The 21,782-nt window shown below is 39.9% G+C and overlaps 1 non-coding gene, 1 pseudogene and 2 gene segments (V, D, J or C); 2 read left to right on the top strand and 2 right to left on the bottom strand.

The window, feature by feature from the left end:
* LOC116867367 overlaps positions 1-7,206 on the bottom strand; it is a 10,408-nt pseudogene extending 3,202 nt beyond the window's left edge.
* A 4,009-nt stretch (positions 7,207-11,215) lies between these two features.
* Positions 11,216-11,843, top strand: LOC116867366. The segment is given in 2 exon segments: positions 11,216-11,319; positions 11,467-11,843. Coding segments are annotated over 2 exon segments (429 nt in total).
* A 6,737-nt stretch (positions 11,844-18,580) lies between these two features.
* Positions 18,581-19,100, top strand: LOC116867365. The segment is given in 2 exon segments: positions 18,581-18,644; positions 18,766-19,100. Coding segments are annotated over 2 exon segments (381 nt in total).
* A 2,368-nt stretch (positions 19,101-21,468) lies between these two features.
* LOC116867583 lies at positions 21,469-21,576 on the bottom strand. Its single transcript, XR_004382629.1, has one exon. It is a non-coding gene; the product is annotated as a U6 spliceosomal RNA (small nuclear RNA).
* Positions 21,577-21,782: the final 206 nt, after the last annotated feature.

Below are 21,782 nucleotides of genomic sequence, written 5' to 3'. Positions count from 1 at the left end.
GAACAAGAAGCAGTACCAAAGGCTAGGGACCTAATCAATACAGACATTGGTAGTATGTCAGATCTAGAGTTCAGAATGACGATTCTCAAGGTTCTAGCTGGGCTCGAAAAAGGCATGGAAGATATTAGAGAATCCCTCTCGGGAGATATAAAAGCCCTTTCTGGAGAAATAAAAGAACTAAAATCTAATCAAGTTGAAATAAAAAAAGCTATTAATGAGGTGCAATCAAAAATGGAGGCTCTCACCGCTAGGATAAATGACGCAGAAGAAAGAATTAGTGATATAGAAGACCAAATGACAGAGAATAAAGAAGCTGAGCAAAAGAGGGACAAACAGCTACTGGACCACGAGGGCAGAATTCGAGTGATAAGTGACACCATAAGACGAAACAACATTAGAATAATTGGGATTCCAGAAGAAGAAGAAAGAGAGAGGGGAGCAGAAGGTATATTGGAGAGAATTATTGGAGAGAATTTCCCCAATATGGCAAAGGGAACAAGCATCAAAATCCAGGAGGTTCAGAGAACCCCCCTCAAAATCAATAAGAATAGGTCCACACCCCGTCACCTAATAGTCAAATTTACAAGTCTTAGTGACAAAGAGAAAATCCTGAAAGCAGCCCGGGAGAAGTCTGTAACATACAATGGTAAAAATATTAGATTGGCAGCAGACTTATCCACAGAGACCTGGCAGACCAGAAAGAGCTGGCATGATATACTCAGAGTACTAAACGAGAAAAAGATGCAGCCAAGAATACTATATCCAGCTAGGCTATCATTGAAAATAGAAGGAGAGATTAAAAGCTTCCAGGACAAACAAAAACTGAAAGAATTTGCAAACACCAAGCCAGCTCTACAGGAAATATTGAAAGGGGTCCTCTGAGCAAAGAGAGACCCTAAAACTAGTAGATCAGAAAGGAACAGAAACAATATACAATAATAGTCACCTTACAGGCAATACAATGGCACTAAATTCATATCTCTCAATAGTTACCCTGAATGTTAATGGGCTAAATGCCCCAATCAAAAGACACAGGGTATCAGAATGGATAAAAAAAACAAAACCCATCTATATGTTGCCTACAAGAAACTCATTTTAAACCCGAAGACACCTTCAGATTTAAAGTGAGGGGGTGGAAAAGAATTTACCATGCTAATGGACATCAGAAGAAAGCAGGAGTGGCAATCCTTATATCAGATCAATTAGATTTTAATCCAAAGACTATAATAAGAGATGAGGAAGGACACTATATCATACTCAAAGGATCTGTCCAACAAGAAGATCTAACAATTGTAAATATCTATGCCCCTAACGTGGGAGCAGCCAACTATATAAACCAATTACTAAGAAAATCAAAGAAACACATCAACAATAATACAATAATAGTAGGGGACTTTAACACTTCCCTCACTGAAATGGACAGATCATCCAAGCAAAAGATCAACAAGGAAATAAAGGCCTTAAATGACACACTGGGCCAGATGGATATCACAGATATATTCAGAACATTTCATCCCAAAGCAACAGAATACACATTCTTCTCTAGTGCCCATGGAACATTCTCCAGAATAGATCACATCCTCGATCCTAAATCAGGTCTCAACCGGTATCAAAAGATTGGGATCATTCCCTGCATATTTTCAGACCACAATGCTCTGAAGCTAGAACTCAATCACAAGAGGAAATTTGGAAAGAACCCAAATACATGGAGACTAAACAGCATCCTTCTAAAGAATGAATGGGTCAACCAGGAAATTAAAGAAGAATTGAAAAAAAGTCATGGAAACAAATGATAATGAAAACACAACGGTTCAAAATCTGTGGGACACAACAAAGGCAGTCCTGAGAGGAAAATATATAGCGGTACAAGCCTTTCTCAAGAAACAAGAAAGGTCTCAGGTACACAACCTAACCCTACACCTAAAGGAGCTGGAGAAAGAACAAGAAAGAAACCCTAAACTCAGCAGGAGGAGAGAAATCATAAAGATCAGAGCAGAAATCAATGAAATAGAAACCAAAAAAAAAAAAAAACAATAGAATAAATCAACGAAACTAGGAGCTGTTTTTTTGAAAGAATTAATAAGATTGATAAACCCCTGGCCAGACTTATCAAAAAGAAAAGAGAAAGGACCCAAATCAATAAAATCATGAATGAAAGAGGAGAGATCACAACGAACACCAAAGAAATACAGACGATTATAAGAACCTATTATGAGCAACTCTATGCCAACAAATTTGACAATCTGGAAGAAATGGATGCATTCCTAGAGACATATAAACTACCACAACTGAACCGGGAAGAAATAGAAAGCCTGAACAGACCCATAACCAGTAAGGAGATTGAAACAGTCATCAAAAATCTCCAAACAAACAAAAGCCCAGGGCCAGATGGCTTCCTGGGGGAATTCTACCAAACATTTAAAGAAGAACTAATTCCTATTCTCCTGAAACTGTTCCAAAAAATAGAAATGGAAGGAAAACTTCCAAACTCATTTTATGAGGCCAGCATCACCTTGATCCCAAAACCAGACAAGGATCTCATCAAAAAAGAGAACTACAAACCAATATCCTTGATGAACACAGATGCAAAAATTCTCACCAAAATACTAGCCAATAGGATTCAACAGTACATTAAAAAGATTATTCACCACAACCAAGTGGGATTTATTCCAGGGCTGCAAGGTTGGTTCAACATCCGCAAATCAATCAATGTGATACAACACATTAATAAAAGAAAGAACAGGAACCATATGATACTCTCCATAGATGCTGAAAAAGCATTTGACAAAGTACAGCATCCCTTCCTGATCAAAACTCTTCAAAGTGTAGGGATAGAGGGCACATACCTCAATATTATCAAAGCCATCTATGAAAAATCCATTGCAAATATCATTCTCAATGGAGAAAAACTGAAAGCTTTTCCTCTAAGGTCAGGAACACGGCAGGGATGTCCGTTATCACCACTGCTATTCAACATAGTACTAGAAGTCCTAGCCTCAGCCATCAGACAACAAAAAGAAATTAAAGGCATCCAAATTGGCAAAGAAGAAGTCAAACTATCACTCTTCGCAGATGATATGATACTATATGTGGAAAACCCAAAAGACTCCACTCCAAAACTGCTAGAACTTGTACAGGAATTCAGTAAAGTGTCAGGATATAAAATCAATGCACAGAATCAGTCGCATTTCTCTACACCAACAACAAGACAGAAGAAAGAGAAATTAAGGAGTCCATCCCATTTACAATTGCACCCAAAACTATAAGATACCTAGGAATAAACCTAACCAAAGAGACTAAGAATCTATACACAGAAAACTATAAAATACTCATGAAAGAAATTGAGGAAGACACAAAGAAATGGAAAAATGTTCCATGCTCCTGGATTGGAAGAATAAATATTGTGAAAATGTCTATGCTACCTAAAGCAATCTACACATTTAATGCAATTCCTATCAAAGTACCATCCATTTTTTTCAAAGAAATGGAACAAATAATCCTAAAATTTATATGGAACCAGAAAAGACCGCGAATAGCCAAAGGAATATTGAAAAAGAAAGCCAAAGTCGGTGGCATCACAATTCCGGACTTCAAGCTCTATTACAAAGCTGTCATCATCAAGACAGCATGGTACTGGCACAAAAACAGACACATAGATCAATGGAACAGAATAGAGAGCCCAGAAATAGACCCTCAACTCTATGGTCAACTAATCTTCGACAAAGCAGGAAAGAATGTCCAATGGAAAAAAGACAGCCTCTTCAATAAATGGTGTTGGGAAAATTGGACAGCCACATGCAGAAAAATGAAATTGGACCATTTCATTACACCACACATGAAAATAGACTCAAAATGGATGAAGGACCTCAATGTGAGAAAGGAATCCATCAACATCCTTGAGGAGAACACAGGCAGCAACCTCTTTGATCTCAGCCGCAGCAACATCTTCCTAGGAACATCGCCAAAGGCAAGGGAAGCAAGGGCAAAAATGAACTATTGGGATTTCATCAAGATCAAAAGCTTTTGCACAGCAAAGGAAACAGTTAACAAAACCAAAAGACAACTGACAGAATGGGAGAAGATATTTGCAAACGACATATCAGATAAAGGGCTAGTGTCCAGAATCTATAAAGAACTTAGCAAACTCAACACCCAAAGAACAAATAATCCAATCAAGAAATGGGCAGAAGACATGAACAGACATTTCTGCAAAGAAGACATCCAGATGGCCAACAGACACATGAAAAAGTGCTCCATATCACTCGGCATCAGGGAAATACAAATCAAAACCACAATGAGATACCACCTCACACCAGTCAGAATGGCTAAAATTAACAAGTCCGGAAATGACAGATGCTGGCGAGGATGCGGAGAAAGGGGAACCCTCCTACACTGTTGGTGGGAATGCAAGCTAGTGCAACCACTCTGGAAAACAGCATGGAGGTTCCTCAAAATGTTGAAAATAGAACTACCCTATGACCCAGCAATTGCACTGCTGGGTATTTACCCTAAAGATACAAACGTAGTGATCCGAAGGGGCACGTGCACCCGAATGTTTATAGCAGCAATGTCTACAATAGCCAAACTATGGAAAGAACCTAGATGTCCATCAACAGACGAATGGATAAAGAAGATGTGGTATATATACACAATGGAATACTATGCAGCCATCAAAAGAAATGAAATCTTGCCATTTGCGACAACGTGGATGGAACTAGAGGGTATCATGCTTAGTGAAATAAGTCAAGCGGAGAAAGACAACTATCATATGATCTCCCTGATATGAGGGAGAGGAGATGCAACATGGGGGGTTAATGGGGTAGGAGAAGAGTAAATGAAAAAAGTTGGAATTGGGAGGGATCAAACCATAAGTGACTCTTAATCTCACAAAACAAACTGAGGGTTGCTGGGGGGAGGGGCGTTGGGAGGGGGGGGTTATGGACATTGGGTAGGGTATGTGCTATGGTGAGTGCTGTGAAGTGTGTAAACCTGGAGATTCACAGACCTGTACCCCTGGGGGGAAAAAATATATATGTTTATAAAAAATAAAATTTAAAAAAAAAAGAAACAACGACTTTCTGATGGTCCAAACTTGAACAGTTAAAGAGAGAACAGAAATCATGTGAGCCAGTCCAATTATAGATAGCAAAGGTAGGGAAGACAGGGGACAGAGTCTGTGTAAAGTTCACCTCAGGTTTTCAGTTCTGCCATTTCATGTCAACTTCAGACATCTGGAGGCCATGTCTCTAGAAATCCGTCATACCGATAATTCCTCACAGGTACCAGGATAGGATTATTTCTGGGTATTGTGAGCCTGGAAACTCAATAGAAAAATCCCATTACCTGTTGCCAATTGTTATGAATAAAATCCCCCACTTTACTGGCCTAGGAACTATCTCAATATCCCAGATACACTACATTTTCATGTATCTCTGCTGAAAGTGGAGAGAAGAAGAATGAAGAGAAGAGAAGAAACAATAATGAACACAAAGAGAAGGAAAGCGAGAGAACAACATTGACTTTGAACAGCAACAAGTGGCCCAGTCAGACTCAGCTGTGTGGATGTGCAGGGTCTGTGAATTGCGCAGGAGAGGTGGAGATGTGAAAGTTATCTCAGAGAGGACAATATCTTACATCCTATTTTTCACCAAGAAATTATGGTTGGAATAATTTTCTATACAGATGGAGCTCTCTTAATTTCGAGAAGGTGTATTTACTTCTGCAATACACAATGCATGCTATCAGATAGTTTTCCCTTATCTGTATTTTTATATAATTGAATTCTCACATTGTCTGTCAGACTATGCAGTTAGGGGAATGGTGTCACTATTCCTTATGATGCTTTGAAATTCTAGGTAACCCCCTAAGCAATGGCTCTTCTAGAACTATCATTCACCTTTCCTCACACACTAACTCACAAATCTCTTAAAGTATTTTTTTTAAGATTTTATTTATTTATTTGACAGACAGAAATCACAAGCAGGCAGAGAGGCAGGCAGAGAGAGAGGAAGGGAAGCAGACTCCCTGATGAGCAAAGAGCCCGATGCGGGGCTTCGATCCCAGAACCCTGAGATCATGACCCGAGCCGAAGGCAGCGGCTTAACCCACTGAGCCACCCAGGCGCCCCTAAAGTATTTTTTTAAAGATTTTATTTATTTATTTGACAGACAGAGATCACAAGTAGGCAGAGAGACAGGTAGAGAGAGGGAGAAGCAGACTCCTGGCTGAGCAGAGAGCTGGACGCGGGGCTCGATCCAAGGACCCTGGGATCATGACCTGAGCTGAAGACAGAGGCTTTAACTCATTGAGCCACCCAGGTGCCCTTCTTCCATAAAGTATTTTAAGAAAGAAAAACAACCATTTATCTTCCTATATTAGAGGTATTGCCCCTACCTCCCTGCACTGTTGGCCAACACAGTTTTGATTGTGCACTGTCCTGGGTCACTGTGGGTGGAGACTGGAGTTCTGTGAATGACAGGACTGAGGTGTGATTGATTCTCCGTGGGTCTGTTGAAAGGGATTGGTTGTAAAACACAGTTTCTCTGAATCCAAGACTCTGTGCTCTGCATGGTAGGCAGAAGTACCTCATCAGGTAGACAAGGAATCATGAGGAGACACGGGGGAGCTCTACTGGGGCTCCTGTGCATCCAAGTTTGCAGTGAGTAGGGACATTCCTCATGGGTACTCGGGTGGAGTCCACAGCCCACAGCCCACAGTGGTGGGAGGAACTCCGAGAGGGTCCTACAACCTCAGCGGTGTGTCTTAGGATATTTTGCAAACTTGAAAACTGCATTAGTGACCTCCTGGTGACATCACTTGTGTTTGTTTCTCTCTTTCCACACAGGGGTGAGAGGGATGACGGTGGAGCAGAGCCCTTCAGCCCTGAGCCTCCAGGAGGGAGCCAGCTCTACTCTCCAGTGCAATTTTTCCCAAACTGGGAACAATGTGTAGTGGTTCCGACAGCACCCTGGGGACAGCGGTCTCACCCGGCTGTTTCACATAGCTTCAGGGATGCAGCACAGTGGGAGGTTAAACTGCACAGTGAATACTAAGGATTGGTCCAGCACCCTCCACATCAGGGCCTCCCAACTGGAAGACTCAGCCACCTACCTGTGTGCGGCGGAGGCACAGTGCTCCCTGGTGATCTGCAGCCTGCACCCAAACTGCAGCTGTGCCTGCAACCCCCGCCCTTCCCGGGGTGGGCATTTGCCCCACAACAGACTTTGCACATGTTCAGACTTTCAGATTTACCTTAGGGCATGTTTTTCCTCCTAAACTTAGACCCATCAGGGCTGTCCTTTCACTTGCTTTTCTTGCCCTTCTTCTTCCCAGAAAGCCCTTTGCAGGTAAAAAGCTCTTCGAAGGAGCTACTGGATCAAGTGACAGAGATGCTCCTATCTAGTGTCCTGGAAAAGCAGATCTTCTGGCAGGTAGCATAAAATGTATATGTATATTACTCAAATGAAAAAGGCTTGACAAAATAATGCTTTAATTATGCTTTAATTTATAATTATTATTAGTGCTTTAGCATTTATTGCAGTGCTATCACTATCTTGAAACTAATATTAGTTTTATCGTTGTACCTGTCTTTTAAAAGTGAGTCCTATAAGTGGGGGAAAAGTGCCTGAGCAGAGAGATACCTGGGGCAGCAGGACTCAGGCAAGAACACATGCAGGATCAGGTTCTAGGTCACAGCAGGCTGTGTATGAGCTGAGCACTTGGCGGGGACACCTGTGCTATCTGTGCCTGCTTTGGACTAGGTGGGGCTTTGACATGCAGCAAAGGGTGTAGTAAATACTGTCAGGAAATTACTACAAAATGAAAGTGTATACCTGGACATTTCAATAAAGCAACTTGGCCATTTCTAATGGAACTACGGCCTTCCTGAGTATATTCACTGAAAGGGTTGAAAACTCTTGTCCACACACAAGTCTCTTCACAGGTGTTTTATAGCTGTTCATATATAATTACCAAAGCTGGAAGTATCAGCATGTCCTTCAAGAGATAAATTAATAAATAAATGGTGTTAAATCCAAGCAATGGAATATGATTTGGTGCTAACACGATCAGAGCTATGAAGTCATGCAGAGATAGGGGAATCTTATATGCATTTTACCAAGTGAAAATAGCCTATCTGAAAAGGCAATGTAGTGTATGATTCTGATCCTATGACTTTCTGGAAAGGGCAAAACTATGGAGGGAGTAAAAGATTGTGGTTGCCAAGGATTGAGGGGAAAAGCAGGGATGAGGGGCACAGAGAATACTTAGTGTAGTGAGCCTACTCTCTCTGATACTATAATGGTAGATACATGCCTTATACATTTGTTCACACCCACAGAATGTACAACAGCAAGAAGGAACCCTAGATAAACTGTGGGCTTTGGGTGATATGATGTGGCAGTGTAGGCTCATCCATTGTGAAAGGGTCATGGGGAGGTTGATAATGAGAGAGGCTATACCTGTGTGGGGGCAGGAGGTACATTGGAAGCCTCAGTACATCTGCCTCATTTTTCTTTGAACCTAGTTGAGATGGTTGAAAAGAAGAAAGTCTTTAAAACATTAAAATCAGAGACGTGAAACTAAAATGTATGAAAAGTTAAAAGCATTTTACATATATGATTCCCCTAGAAATATTATCTAATGATATCTTTTCACTGCTTTTTTGCATAAAGATCCCAAATTTTCATTTTGAAATGATCTCAAAAATTGTATATGCATCCCTGGCTGGAAATTCTGAACCTCTAAATTAAAATTTCAAGGAAATTGCTTTAGAAAGCAATTAGGCTGTTTTAGAGAGAGTACTCCTTGCTTTCCATATTAGTAAGCTCATCCATCTCCTCTAGGGTGTCTCAATTGAGGAGTTTCTTTTTTTCATACAATATGTAAATTATATGAAATGAAAATATATAAGAAATATGTCTCCAGAAGAGCATCCTGCTTGCCCAAGGTTGAGCCATGGTACCCCTCCCTCGGTCTCACTGCCTGTAAAGGAATTTCAGTCAGTGAATAAAGTCCCATTTTTTCCAGTGTTAATATGAATTTATTTTCTCCTTGATACATTATTGATGTCATAGGAGAAATGAAAACCAGATAGAATCTCATCCTGTGTCTCTGTTTCTGAAGGGGCTTCAGCCATTGATTAGGACCAACCTCAGAACCACTAGATCACATGTGGTTGTGCAAATGGTCTTGGGGTCCATGATGCAGGCGGTTTCACCCCACTCTGACAACAGTCCACATTGCACACAACCAGTTCTTAGTAAAAGTTTGCTTCTTATATAGTATGAATGAAATTTAGAGCTGGAAGTACCTTTAGAAATCCTTTAGTCCAATTTAACGTTATACATCAGAGACTATAACCAAGTTGGCTGTAAAAAGCAATTAGGTAGGGAATGAGCTGGAGGAAAGAGAAAGTGGGTTTCCTCACTTCCTCTTTGACATTCTTGCTCCTGCCTCCTTGTAGGACCATTCTGCTGGGTAAAGAGGACATATTTAATGCAAGCCCAGCCACTTAGATCTCTGCACTTTGAGTCTGAAAAAGATGTGGTTCAATCAATTTGAATGCCTGAATGGAGAGTTCCAATTTGTGTAAATGTCTGAGACCATGGGCTGGAAAGGAGACTTGGGCTGAGCCACTGTGTTTCTACCAGCAAACTTATCCATCACTCACCGTTTCTGTAGGAAAAAGCCAGAGGTGATAGTTTCACCTGAACATCTACATGTATTTCTAAGGATGTTCCCCAAAATAGCAAATATATTTATTATGCCATTTAGACATCCCTTGAAGGCAGGGTGAGTATAATGAGCATAACTTACATGTTGTCTGCAAAATGATCATAGGAATTGGAAAATTTCTGCAGTGCAAAAACCAGGAAGATGTTAGATGATGTTTTCTAGGCCAAGACTTGAAAATAAGTAAAGTAATATTCTGTAAAAGCATCGTGGAGCTGGAAATAAGCCCAAGGGTTGGCCTTATCTGTGCAACAGTTATTCCATGGAAGAGACCCATTCATATGAACGGTCACATTCAGTTCTGAGAGTCACACCTAAAAATTGCAAAAATTGACTTCCCCACCAGCAGAGGGAACTTCACCCAGAGAAGAAACTGATAATTCTTATTTTATGGGGAATGGGGGAGAGAATGGAAGATTCTCAGAATCAAGAAGTTTTCCACACATAAAAACACATTTCATATATATGCATATATTTATATACTGATTTGATATTCTTCACCATAGCTGTCTTTAAAATCTTTCATGGTGAGAGAGGAGGATGAAAATGAGTTTTACTCTTTGTCCTTTCTCAGATCTCAGAGTAGGCTTCACAGAAAAGGGGCTTCTCCTTTTCAAAAATGAGGTAGTCTTGGTTTCCCACGGACCATTTCTCCTGATCAGTTCTTTAAGGCCAGTTTCTGGTTGGTACCATTCTGGGGCATGCACAGTATCTATGCTTCCCTGTTATTCCCCTGCCCCCTTAACATTGAGATTTGGTCCTTTACTTTTGTCACAGTCATCTCAACTGACATGATTCCACATTTTGACTGTTGGTATTGTCCATCCTCTGGGAAGAAACAGCAAAGTCATGGGCAAGAGCAAGTAGGAGGAGCAGAGTCTGAGGTAAGAGACATTTGAAATATCAAATGATCTTCATTCTCTTACTCTAATCCTTGCTTCCATGTTCCTTTTAGAAATAGTTTTTCTCCATAATAGATAACTGAGGATGGTAGATTTGGCAGAAAGAAAAGGTTTTCCATTTTCTTTGTTTAAGGGAGTAAATCATGATTCTTTCCTGATTTCAAACAGGTATACCAGGCCCATCCTAGAGTAAACAGCAATAGCATCTACCTCTTTCCACCTTACTAACAGTGACTCAGTAGTGTGCAGGTGTGTAAACCCTGATCTCCACATTCTTACTGGGTCCTTTTCATTGCTGATCGAAGATATAATTTGCTTGACTGATTGCTGCCGTGATGCATGTGAGTCCCTCAGAGGCACAGGCTAGTAGAAGAACTGGGAACTCCCCAGGGAGTTCAGTAGAGATGTGATCACAAGATGGCAGTGCACCTGTGCTGATGCAGAACACATGTAGGGTTCATCTTAGTGCATCTGATGGACTAGACTATGGCAGCAACAGAGTCTTTTTCTTATTGGCTATTAGACAATGTGGGAAAGTCCTCTGTTACAGGAAAGAAGGGACAGCCTGATAAGAGGAGGGAGCTGAGCTGGCTGGAGCTGCAATTCTGAACCCGAGCTTAACTGGGAGGAACCATGAAGACATCCATGGGAGCTTTAATGATGTTCTTATGGCTGCAGCTGAACTGTGAGTTCAGAGTATATTAGTGGATATTCTTCAGAAGTCAAGACTGACTTTACTCAGGTTTCCTCCACTTAGTGTAGAAAAAGACAATTCTGAAGCACAATAACCTGGAATCTCTTCTCCTTTCTCTCACCTTTTCTTTCTGCACAGGGTTCAGCCAGGGAGAGAATGTGGAGCAGCATCCTTCTACCCTGAGTGTCCAGGAGGGAAGCAGCTCTGTTATCAGCTGCAGTTATTCAGACAGTGCCTCAAGTTACCTCCCTTGGTATAAGCAAGAGCTTGGAAAAGGTCCCCAGCTCCTTATAGACATTCGTTCAAGCATGGCTACAAAAGAAGACCAAAGACTCACTGTTTCATTGAATAGGACAGCCAAACATCTCTTCCTGCACATCAGAGACACCCAGCCTGAAGACTCAGCTGTGTACTTCTGCGCAGCAAGCACACATTGTTTCCCAGGCACCTGCTGCCTGCACTCAGACCTGGGACTGGGGCAGCCCCTGTCCTCTGACACAGACCTTCAAGGATAGCTTTTGTGCTCTTGTTAGTCTGTAGGTAGAAGTTAATATGTTAGACTATTAGGATGGAGATGACCCAGACAGGGTGAAAACATTTTGTTGGGTGATTCTTGTTTTTGGATTCTTGAAGTGATTTAATACTGTTTTATTTTGAAATTCAGGTTTTCAAGACAACTTTGGATTTGTTCTTCTGCCTCTCTCCTGTAAATATCCACTTGGTTCCTGTATTACAGTCCTTATTATGGATGGGCATTTAAACATTGCATTTCAAAAGTATCATTTATGAATTTTGTGATTCTAAAATATTACATGCCAAACATGGAATTATGGCAAGCACAAAAATGAAAGCGATAATTCTGTAATTACATAATATTGCTAATATTCCTTTTAGTCTCTTAGAATTCTTATTATAATGAGGACCATGAAATTTTTACTTTGTGTATTTTAATTTTATCATTCCCTTCTTCACTAATTCTTTCCTTCAAACATCTGCTTTTTTAAAAATGTTAGTTTTTACATTTTCACTTCATTAGTGCATTAAATTATTTCTGAGGTATTTAATTAAACAAAGTTTCATTTAATTTTGTTACTCTGTGTTTCAGACAAAATTTGACCACCATTTCTATGTGCTTTGATCACTTTCTTGTTCAGGAATTAGGTCACAGGTTTCCCTTTGGAGCCTAGGGCTGGTATGTACTATTTGTGTGTTTGAGGGAAATCAAGAAAGGGAGTTATTTGACAATGTGAGCTTCAGATAAATCTCAGAAATATATTCTCATTTACAAAATTCTGTATCTGTTCACAATAATTCCCTCATATAATTTAGGAGACAGAATTTTGTATTTCATTCATTTCTATACTTTTCCTAAAATTGGGGTGCATGTGACCCTTCTTTTCACTACATCTGTATCTTTGGGGTAAATACCCAGTAGTGCAATTGCTGGGTCATAGGGTAGCTCTATTTTTAACTCTTTGAGGAACCTCCACACTCTTTTCCAAAGTGGCTGTACCAACTTGCCTTCCACCAACAGTGTAAGAGGGTTCCCCTTTCTTCACATCCTCTCCAGCATTTGTTGTTTCTTGCCTTGTCAGTTTTTGCCATTCTAACTGATGTAAGATGGTATCTTAATGTGGTTTTGATATTTCCCTGATGGCTAATGATGTCAAACATTTTTCCATGTGTCTGTTAGCCATTTGTAAGTCTTCTTTGGAGAATTGTCTGTTCTTGACATCTGCTCAGGGACAGATTCATATTGGAGGTTGTGCGGTGATTTGTAAGGTCCATGTTGTTTTACTACCCTCCAAGAGCCCTGGGTGCTATTCTGCTAGGTGCACCCCACTCACCAGTGAGCAGTACATCTCAGTATTCTGAATGGGTGTAGAAAGAAGATTCTCTTTGGCAGCATCCTCTGGAGCTTGGGGGAGCCCTGTGCTCATTCAGATGTTCTCATTTCCCTCCACTGGGGAAATCACAGGGTGGAAGGTGTCTCTTGGCTCAGAGTTGTGCCACATGGGCAGGGGTGAGGAGGTTAAAGCAAATTGGTTGTCGTGCCCTCCTCTATCTGTCAAGATCAGACTGGTTTTGCTCCACAGTGTGTTGTGTCTTTTCTGCTTGACTTTTTCACAGGCACTTTCTTTAGTTCAGTGTATGATTGTGAAACTCAGTAGATTTTTTTTGGTGGGGGGGATAGAAAATTCCTGTTTTGCCATTTTCATCTTGGTGTTTAAATTTATTTATTTATTTATTTATTTATTTATTTATTTATAACACATCAATTGAAGTTTTTTTTTAAGATTCTCTATTTATTTATTTGAGAGAAAGGGGGGGAGAGCACAGGAGCTGGGATGAGGGGCAGAGGGCAAGGAAGAAGTGGCCTCTCTGATGAGCAGGGAGCCAGTGTGGGGTTCAATCCCAGGATCTGGGATTATGACCTAAGCTAAAGGCAGACACTTAGCCAACTGAACCACCCAGGTGCCCCTAAAATTTTAATTTTAAAAGAATTATATGGAAAAGTGACTATCTTTGGTGCACAGGTCTGTGAATTTTGAATATTCTTATAGTGTATAGATCCTAATCTGTAAAGATTAGTACATTGTAACTATGCAGCCATCAAAAGAAATGAAATCTTGCCATTTGCGATGATGTGGATGGAACTAGAGGGTATTATACTTAGCAAAATAAGTCAGTCGGAGAAAGTCAACTATCATATGATCTCCCTGATATGAGGAAGTGGAGATGAAACATGGGGGGTTTGGGGAGTAGGAAAAGAATAAATGAGACATGATGGGATCGGGAGGGAGACAAACCATAAGAGACTCTTAATGTCACAAAACAAACTGAGGGTTGCTGGGGGTGGGGGGTAGGGAGAGGGTGGTGGGGTTATGGACATTGGGGAGGGTATGTGCTATAATGAGTGCTGTGAAGTGTGTAAACCTGGCAATTCACAGACCTGCACCCCTGGGGCTAGTAATACATTATATGTTTATTAAAATTTTAAAAATTTTTAAAAAATTTAAAAAAAGGGAAGAACGCATACAAGGACACTCATACCCTCCTCCAAGCCCCTGAAAGCAGGAAACAAATCTCCTATATAAAAAATACCTTTCTTATACTAAGAAGTAAAAAGACTCCTTAACCCCAGAGAGATGGGGACTTTAAATCAGAGAAAACTATAAAAATAAACTTTGTTGCTTTTTACTAAAAAAAAAAAAAAAGATTAGTACATTGTAAAGATCCTCATCTGTATATAACCATCATAAGATCATGAATCAAAATAGTTTAATTACTCTCCAAAAGTCCTTTGTGCTATTCTTTTGCCATTAAACAATTCCATATTCCCAAATCCTTACAAATATTGTTCTATTCTTATTTTTGTGTTTTAAAAATGTGATATTGATTGGAGCATGCAGCACATGAGCTTTTGAGAACTATGTGTTTTGGAGGGAGGAAGCACATGCCACAGGCACACACATGACCTCACCTCTGTCACCAGCCAACTGAAGTTTTGAAATTTTAAGTTATTTTCAGAGGAACATGCTGATCATTTCAAGTGTTTGAATTCCTTTAGAGACTTGATTTATAATTCTACAAAATGTATTTGGCAATTAATAATGCAGAATTGGTGTTGAAAGTTAGATCATCTCTCATAATAAAGTTGAGTCAAATTCTGTACACAAGTGGAGTTGTACAAACTCCATTCTAAATTTTTATCAATAGATACTTTCTCACAATTTAAGGGTAATTTAATTGATGAAGATTCACTCTAGCAGTAGTGTTAGGGTATGGTTATTATTTGGCTTTTAGAAGAGTTGACGTGAATAACATATCCAATAATCTTTTTTTTTACTTTTCCTTTTTTAATTAGTTAATTAATTAATTAATTAATTGCTCTATGATGTATTATTTGCACCAGGGGTACAGGTCTGTGAATCGTCAGGCTTACACACTTCACAGCACTCACCATAGCACATACCCTCCCCAATGTCCAGAACCCAACTACCCTCTGCATATCCTCCTCCCCCCAGCAACCCTCAGTTTCTTTTGTTAGATTAAGAGTCTCTTATGGTTTGTCTCCCTCCTGATTCCCATCTTGTTTCATTTTATTCTTCCCCACCCCCCCAATGCCCCCACTTTGCCTCTCAAATTCCTCATATCAGGGAGATCATATGATAATTGTCTTTCTCTGACTGACTTATTTTGCTCAGCATAATACCCTCTAGTTCCATCTATGTCATTGCAAATGGCAAGATTTCATTTCTTTTGATGGCTGCATAGTATTCCATTGTGTGTGTGTGTGTGTGTGTGTGTGTGTGTGTGTATACGCACACCACCATTGTATATGTATATATATATACCACCTCTCCTTTATCCATTCATCTGTTGGTGGACATCTAGGTTCCTTCCACACTTTCACTATTGTAGACACTGCTGCTATAAACATTTGGGTGCATGTGCCCCTTTGGACCATTACATTTGTATCTTTAGGGTCAATACCCAACAGTGCAATTGCTGGTGTGATTGCTCTATTTTCAACTTCTTGAGGAACCTCCATGCTGTTTTCCAGAGTGGTTGCACCAGCTTGCATTCCCACCAACAGTGTAGGAGGGTTCCTCTTTCTCTGCATCCTCACCAGCATCCATCATTTCCTGACTTGTTAATTTTAGCCATTCTGACTGGTGTGAGGTGGTATCTCATTGTGGTTTTGATTTGTATTTCCCTGATGCCAAGTTATGTGGAGCCCTTTTCAAGTGTCTGTTGGCCTTATCCAATAATTCTTAAACATTTTTGCACTAACATTGTCTGTGCAGAGTTGAACTATAACACTAGGGTGCATATTGTCTCAAATAAAGGCTATACCCATGCAAGTTATTTTATTAGTGATAAAACATTCAGGATAACCAGAAATATCTAACATATTTGTTATGTTATGGTAACATAACATATGGTAACATTAAGGTGAGAAAATACATCTAAAAGGATAAAAATAACCTCTAAAGGATACAAAGGAAAATATTAAAATTGGTGGTTCCAAACATCTAGGAGAATTCTTCTCTTCTTTTTTTTATCCTTAGCTTTTATTCAGTTCCTATTTTTTTTAATTGTGTTATGTTAGTCACGATACAATGCATCATTGGTTTTTGGGACTTCATCAAGATAAAAAGCTTCTGCACAGCAAAGGAAACAGTCAACAAAACAAAGAGCCTGATGGTGAGGATTCTTTTCTAATCGTCTTAGATGGAACTGTCTGTCATGCAGTTACATGTTTTTTTTTCCTAGGATATTATGTGTACAGTTGTCGAGAACTGTCTGCTTCTGCTATTTCTCCAGAGAACCTCAGTCTAAGTTCTCTAATATGAGTAACTTTTTCAATTCCTGTCAGTGAAGAATATAAGATGTCATATTATTTGATAAACATGTAACCAAGGATCCATTTCCTCTACTTTATTTGCTGAACTAGTAAAAAATAGTACATATAAGGTTATTTCACAATTCTCAATGACAGGTTTTTTCTGGGATTTTGTTCAGGGCACCAAAGGTTTAGGTCATGTAATGGTGATGAAATGGATGTCCACAGAGCAGTCTGTACCTGTGAGGAAAGGAAGATGTCAAAGCTTTACTTATCTTGTTCAATAGTTTGGGAAGATTGGAATGCATATGGCTTGGGACATCTGAGTTATGTGGGCTACAGTGACCAGTTCAAAGTGAGACATCCTAGGACTTTGTAAAGGAAGACACAGGGCCATGAAGGCTAAGGCTGTACCAGACCACAGTAGTTCAAGGGTAACTGCTACAGTAAATCATTTCAGTTTAGGATTGCATTTGTTGTTTCCACTTTTCCACAGGATCTGGGTGTGATAGGAGAAGAGAAGTTTCTATGTGAGTCCTAACTTTACCTAACTTTCCCAGAGAAATTTGCTCTGTCCTCTAGAGAGTATTTGAAATGGTATATGCATTAAATACAAAGTCCAATTGATATTTGACACTTTAAAAAAACTTATTTATTTATTTGACAGAGAGAGAGAGAGAGCACAGATAGGGGAGTGTCAGCCAGAGGGAGTAGGAGAAGGAGGCTTCTCACTGAGCAGGATGCGGGACTCAATCCCAGGACCTCAGGATCAGGACCTGAGGTGAAGGCAGATGCTCAATGGACTGAGATACCCAGGCACCCCAGATATTTGAATCTTGTGATTGCTGTGGCTTTCAGGAAAGAGAATGGTTCAATTCACGTAGAAAATAAAATACTATTACCCATCCACACTCATAGCTCATGCAGGGAATGCAACTGTGTTAGATCCCTTTGGAGATACTCAAATGTTTCCTTAGGACAGTATTTCAGAGCATATCCCACCTTTCCAGATTTTGGGGGATTTCATTGACTCGCAGAAAGGAATGGAGAGCCCCATTGTCTGCCATCCTAAAAAAGTCTCCCCACTAGTGTTTGGTTTAATGTTGCATCCATTATATTCCCAGTGTGAAGTGTTGTCTCTGGTGGATTGTAGCAAATGTTCGTTGGCTGTACTAGGCAGCTGTCCTGGCTTTGCTACATCTTGTTCTCATGGATCATCAAATCAATTATTCATAGCGATTCTTTATAAAATTCAGTGCCAAATTTTCTGCAATCAAGATAGAAATAATTGAACTTTTCCCTGGTTTTGTTGTTATGTTTTTAAAGAAGTGCTTACATAAGGACCATCTTGGAATTCATATTTATGATGACCCGCTCAAGCATTTTTTTTTCTTAGCTTCTACCAGTGTCTTTTTAAATCTGAGACTTTGTTTTGATGACAATTTTTATAAAAACAAATTCATGAATACATGAAATAATTAATGTATTTGCTGTTCCTTTCTAGTAGAATGCAGGAGATACATGAAAGGGTTAAGAAAAGTTAGAAACTTAAGAAACCTCATTGTCTTACAGTATTTGGAAGCAATGACCTACCTTAAAAACATACTCACTAACATCAAGCACATGATTTTTTGTAATTTGAAATATCCAAGAGATACTCATTAGTTCAGCTACTTAATTTAATAATGCTTCTCAAGGGACTGTATTTTGTAAAGAAGTCTGGAGTAGTAGTTGCATGACCAGTCTGGTCTTGTTTTTCAGTGTTTAAGGATTCTGGCCAACAAGCACCCATTTCAGCGCCTGTCCACCAGGGGGTGCAGCTTCCTACCACAATCACATTTCCTGTGTGAAATGTGGGCTTCTACTGATCATTTCTCTGTCACTACAAACTTTCTTCATTATTTAGGTGACACTCCAGAGATGAAGTGCTCTCCGGGCTATGTGACTGTGGTACTCTTAATGCTTGGTAAGTAAATTCCTTCTTAAAATTTGGATTCTTTCTTCTTTTGTATCAGTAAAATTTTAACTATAATTTATCCAAGAGCTTCATGCCCAAGGTGACGCAGATCTCTTTTCTTCTTCCTCAGGACAAACCCGTGGAGACTCAGTGACTCAGACGGAAGGCCAAGTGACCCTCTCAGAAAATGCTTTCCTGACTATGAATTGTACTTATTCAGCATCAGGGTACCCTGCCCTTTTCTGGTATGTCCAGTATCCAGGAGAAGGTCTAGAGCTCCTCCTGAAAGCCTTGAAGGACAAGGAGAAAGGAAGCAACAAAGGATTTGAAGCCACCTACGACAGCAAATTGAAATCCTTCCACTTGGAGAAAGGCTCAGTGCAAACCTCAGATTCAGCTGTGTACTACTGTGCCCTGAGTGACACAGTGATGGGGACTGTAGAGGGAGCTGAGCAGAAACTCTGAGCAGAACAGGGCCCTGAAGCTGAGTGTCTTTGCCTGATGCATTCTGGTTCCAGTACAATCTGTTGTTTGTCCCTCAGTGTCTGGTTGATACAAAATCATACAAACGACTGGAGCGTAGGAGCCAGAACAACATTCCCCAGCCTGAGGTGTTCCTTAGTGAGACTGAAAACAGTTTGATCCCAAGAGTTCCTCAGCCAGAGTGTAAGTAATTTCAAGGTAGAATCACATAACAATGAAGTGGTCTTGTGGTCATCCTTGCAGTGAACGTCCAGCCCCACAAGTTGTTCATGGCACCCTGGTAGGTGTTTCTGTGTCTATGACACGTTTAGAGACACACGGTGTGCCTGAGAAGGTGGTGATGCCTAATGTCTTCCTGACAGAGTATGGCAGGAGAGGTGATGGAGACCATCAGCCCCAAACCAGGTTTTAGTAGAGAAGAAGGGAAGGGAAGAAAGGAGGAGGAACACATGCACCTGACCAAGGAAAAGAGAGGCCAGGGACATCTGCCCTTCTTTTTTCTTCTAGTAAATCAGGTGATAGACTCAGGATGATACTCGACATGAAGTCTTGGGGGCAGAAACAGAATGGAGGAAGTGGCTTATGTCCTGGGAAATTAAATAGATCAGTTGACTTTCTGACAGTAAGAACTCAGGGGAGATAGCTTTCAGTGCCCAGGAAATATGGTGAGAAAAAATGCTCTTGCACTGATGTTTCCTAACGATATAGATAGAGAGGTGACACTGGGAGGGAAATCCTATTGATTTCTCTAACTCCTGTTTTGCCACCTCTCAGAGAGATCCTCAAATCATGGAATTGGGAAAATGTATGGGAGAAAGTGAAGATGTACAAAAAATAATAGAAAAGCAATGTCTATTTTGCAGTGCAAGACTTTACCAGTATTATTTCAATCTTCTTTAATTACTATCTCCTTATTTGCAGAGTTTACGAATGAGCTATGATCAGAATATTAATATATTCCCTTACATATTTGTTAAATATTCTTGGTTAGTTTATTTTTATTTCATTGGTTTAAAATGAATATTTTATATTTAAACCTGTGTAAATGTAAATGCATGTGAATATGTACTTTAAAGTATTCAAAGGATATATAATAAGAGTTTTATTAGACTTGAGAAAAGCAGTAGACTAGGGGTGCCTGGCTGACTCTGGTTTGAGCTGGAATTCTGGTTCTCCAGGTTGTAAGTTCGAGTCCATTTTGGGTAGAGATTATTTAAAATTGAAATCTCAAAAAAAAAAAATAAAAATAAAAACTAATGGTGGATTAATAATACATGTTTACCTCTTGATTTCTCTAATACTCTTTTTTTGAATCAACTATTTATTTATTTGAGGGAGAGAGTGCGTGAGCACAAGCAAAGGGAGAAGAAGGGGAAGGGAGAAGCACACTTCCTACTGAGCAGTGAGCCCAACAGGGAGTTGGATCCTAGGACACTGAGATCATGATCTGAACTGAACTTCGAAGCTTAACTGAATGAGCCAACCAAGCCCCTCTAATACTCTTTTAGAACTTTAACAAAGCTATCCTTAAGGGCAGAAAGCTGAAAACAGAAAGAGAAACAGGAAAGAACCTATCAGACGACTGTGCCATCAATAATTTAGAAAATGAGCTGTATATGGATAGGGGTGAGCTTGCATGAGAGGCTAAATAAGGAGAAACCCAGGCCTGGTGTGGAAGAACCTCAGTGTGTGCTGTGCCCTCCAGAAAGGGTTGGGGAAAAGGAGCACCACATATTTTTAGATAATTGAGGAATATACATTGCCCATGTTGGTACACACACGTGTGTGTGCACTGGTGAGTACATGTGTATGTGTGTGTTGAGGGTATTGGGGCAGAAGGAAGAATACAAGTAGACGGAGTGGTCACCTTGGGTCTCAGAACTGAGCATATGATGCTTGGAAGCTTACTGTGGTTCAGCTGAGGCAAGGGAAACACATAAATTCAAAGGACTGATAACTTATGACCAAAATTTGGTGTCCATTCTGGACTTTCTGAACAGAGCGGAGCTGAGCTGTGGAGAAAAAACAATGAGAAGGAGACCTTGGTGAGTGGATCTATTGTCTGAGGGCTACAGCCGAACCCTTCAGCAGAGAATGATCAGATTTTTCTGCTTTTGGCTCCAACATAGGCATCTGAACAGACATAGGTAGTGAGGAGGAACACAGGCATAACAATAGGTACATTGAAAGAGCTACAGTGATTGGTCTAAACGCTTTGCCTTCTTATCATAGTGTGATTTATTTCTACCTTAAGTAAATCACAGAGTGTGAACATACATGACTCTTACACCCTTTTTTCATAATTCTTACATTTTATGTTGTTTACATAATTAATTACAAGCAGTTTTTTTAAATTATGGAATGCTTCAGGAATTTGCATATCATTCTTGCACAAGGGTCATGCTGATTTTTCTCTCTATCATTCTAATTTTAGTATATGTGCTGCCAGAGTGAGCCCTACCTGTCATATTTTCAGTAAGTGCCATCCGCCCACTTTTATCACAGATGCAATGAATAAACATATCACAGTTAGCTAAACCACAATCCTCATTTCAATATAAATTTTACTTATGTTATTTTCAGTTGCAATGTTTTTAGTTAAAGTTGCTTAATGTCCGCTGGGTGCTGAATGCAACTGATGAATTGTTGAACACTACATCTGAA

This window comes from Lontra canadensis, unplaced genomic scaffold (assembly GCF_010015895.1).
Source record: "Lontra canadensis isolate GAN:19392208 unplaced genomic scaffold, GSC_riverotter_1.0 scaffold12, whole genome shotgun sequence".
In the NCBI taxonomy this organism is placed as follows: Eukaryota; Metazoa; Chordata; class Mammalia; order Carnivora; family Mustelidae; genus Lontra; species Lontra canadensis.
Note: the sequence above shows the minus strand (reverse complement) of the source record. Positions and strands in the feature narration are given on the sequence as shown.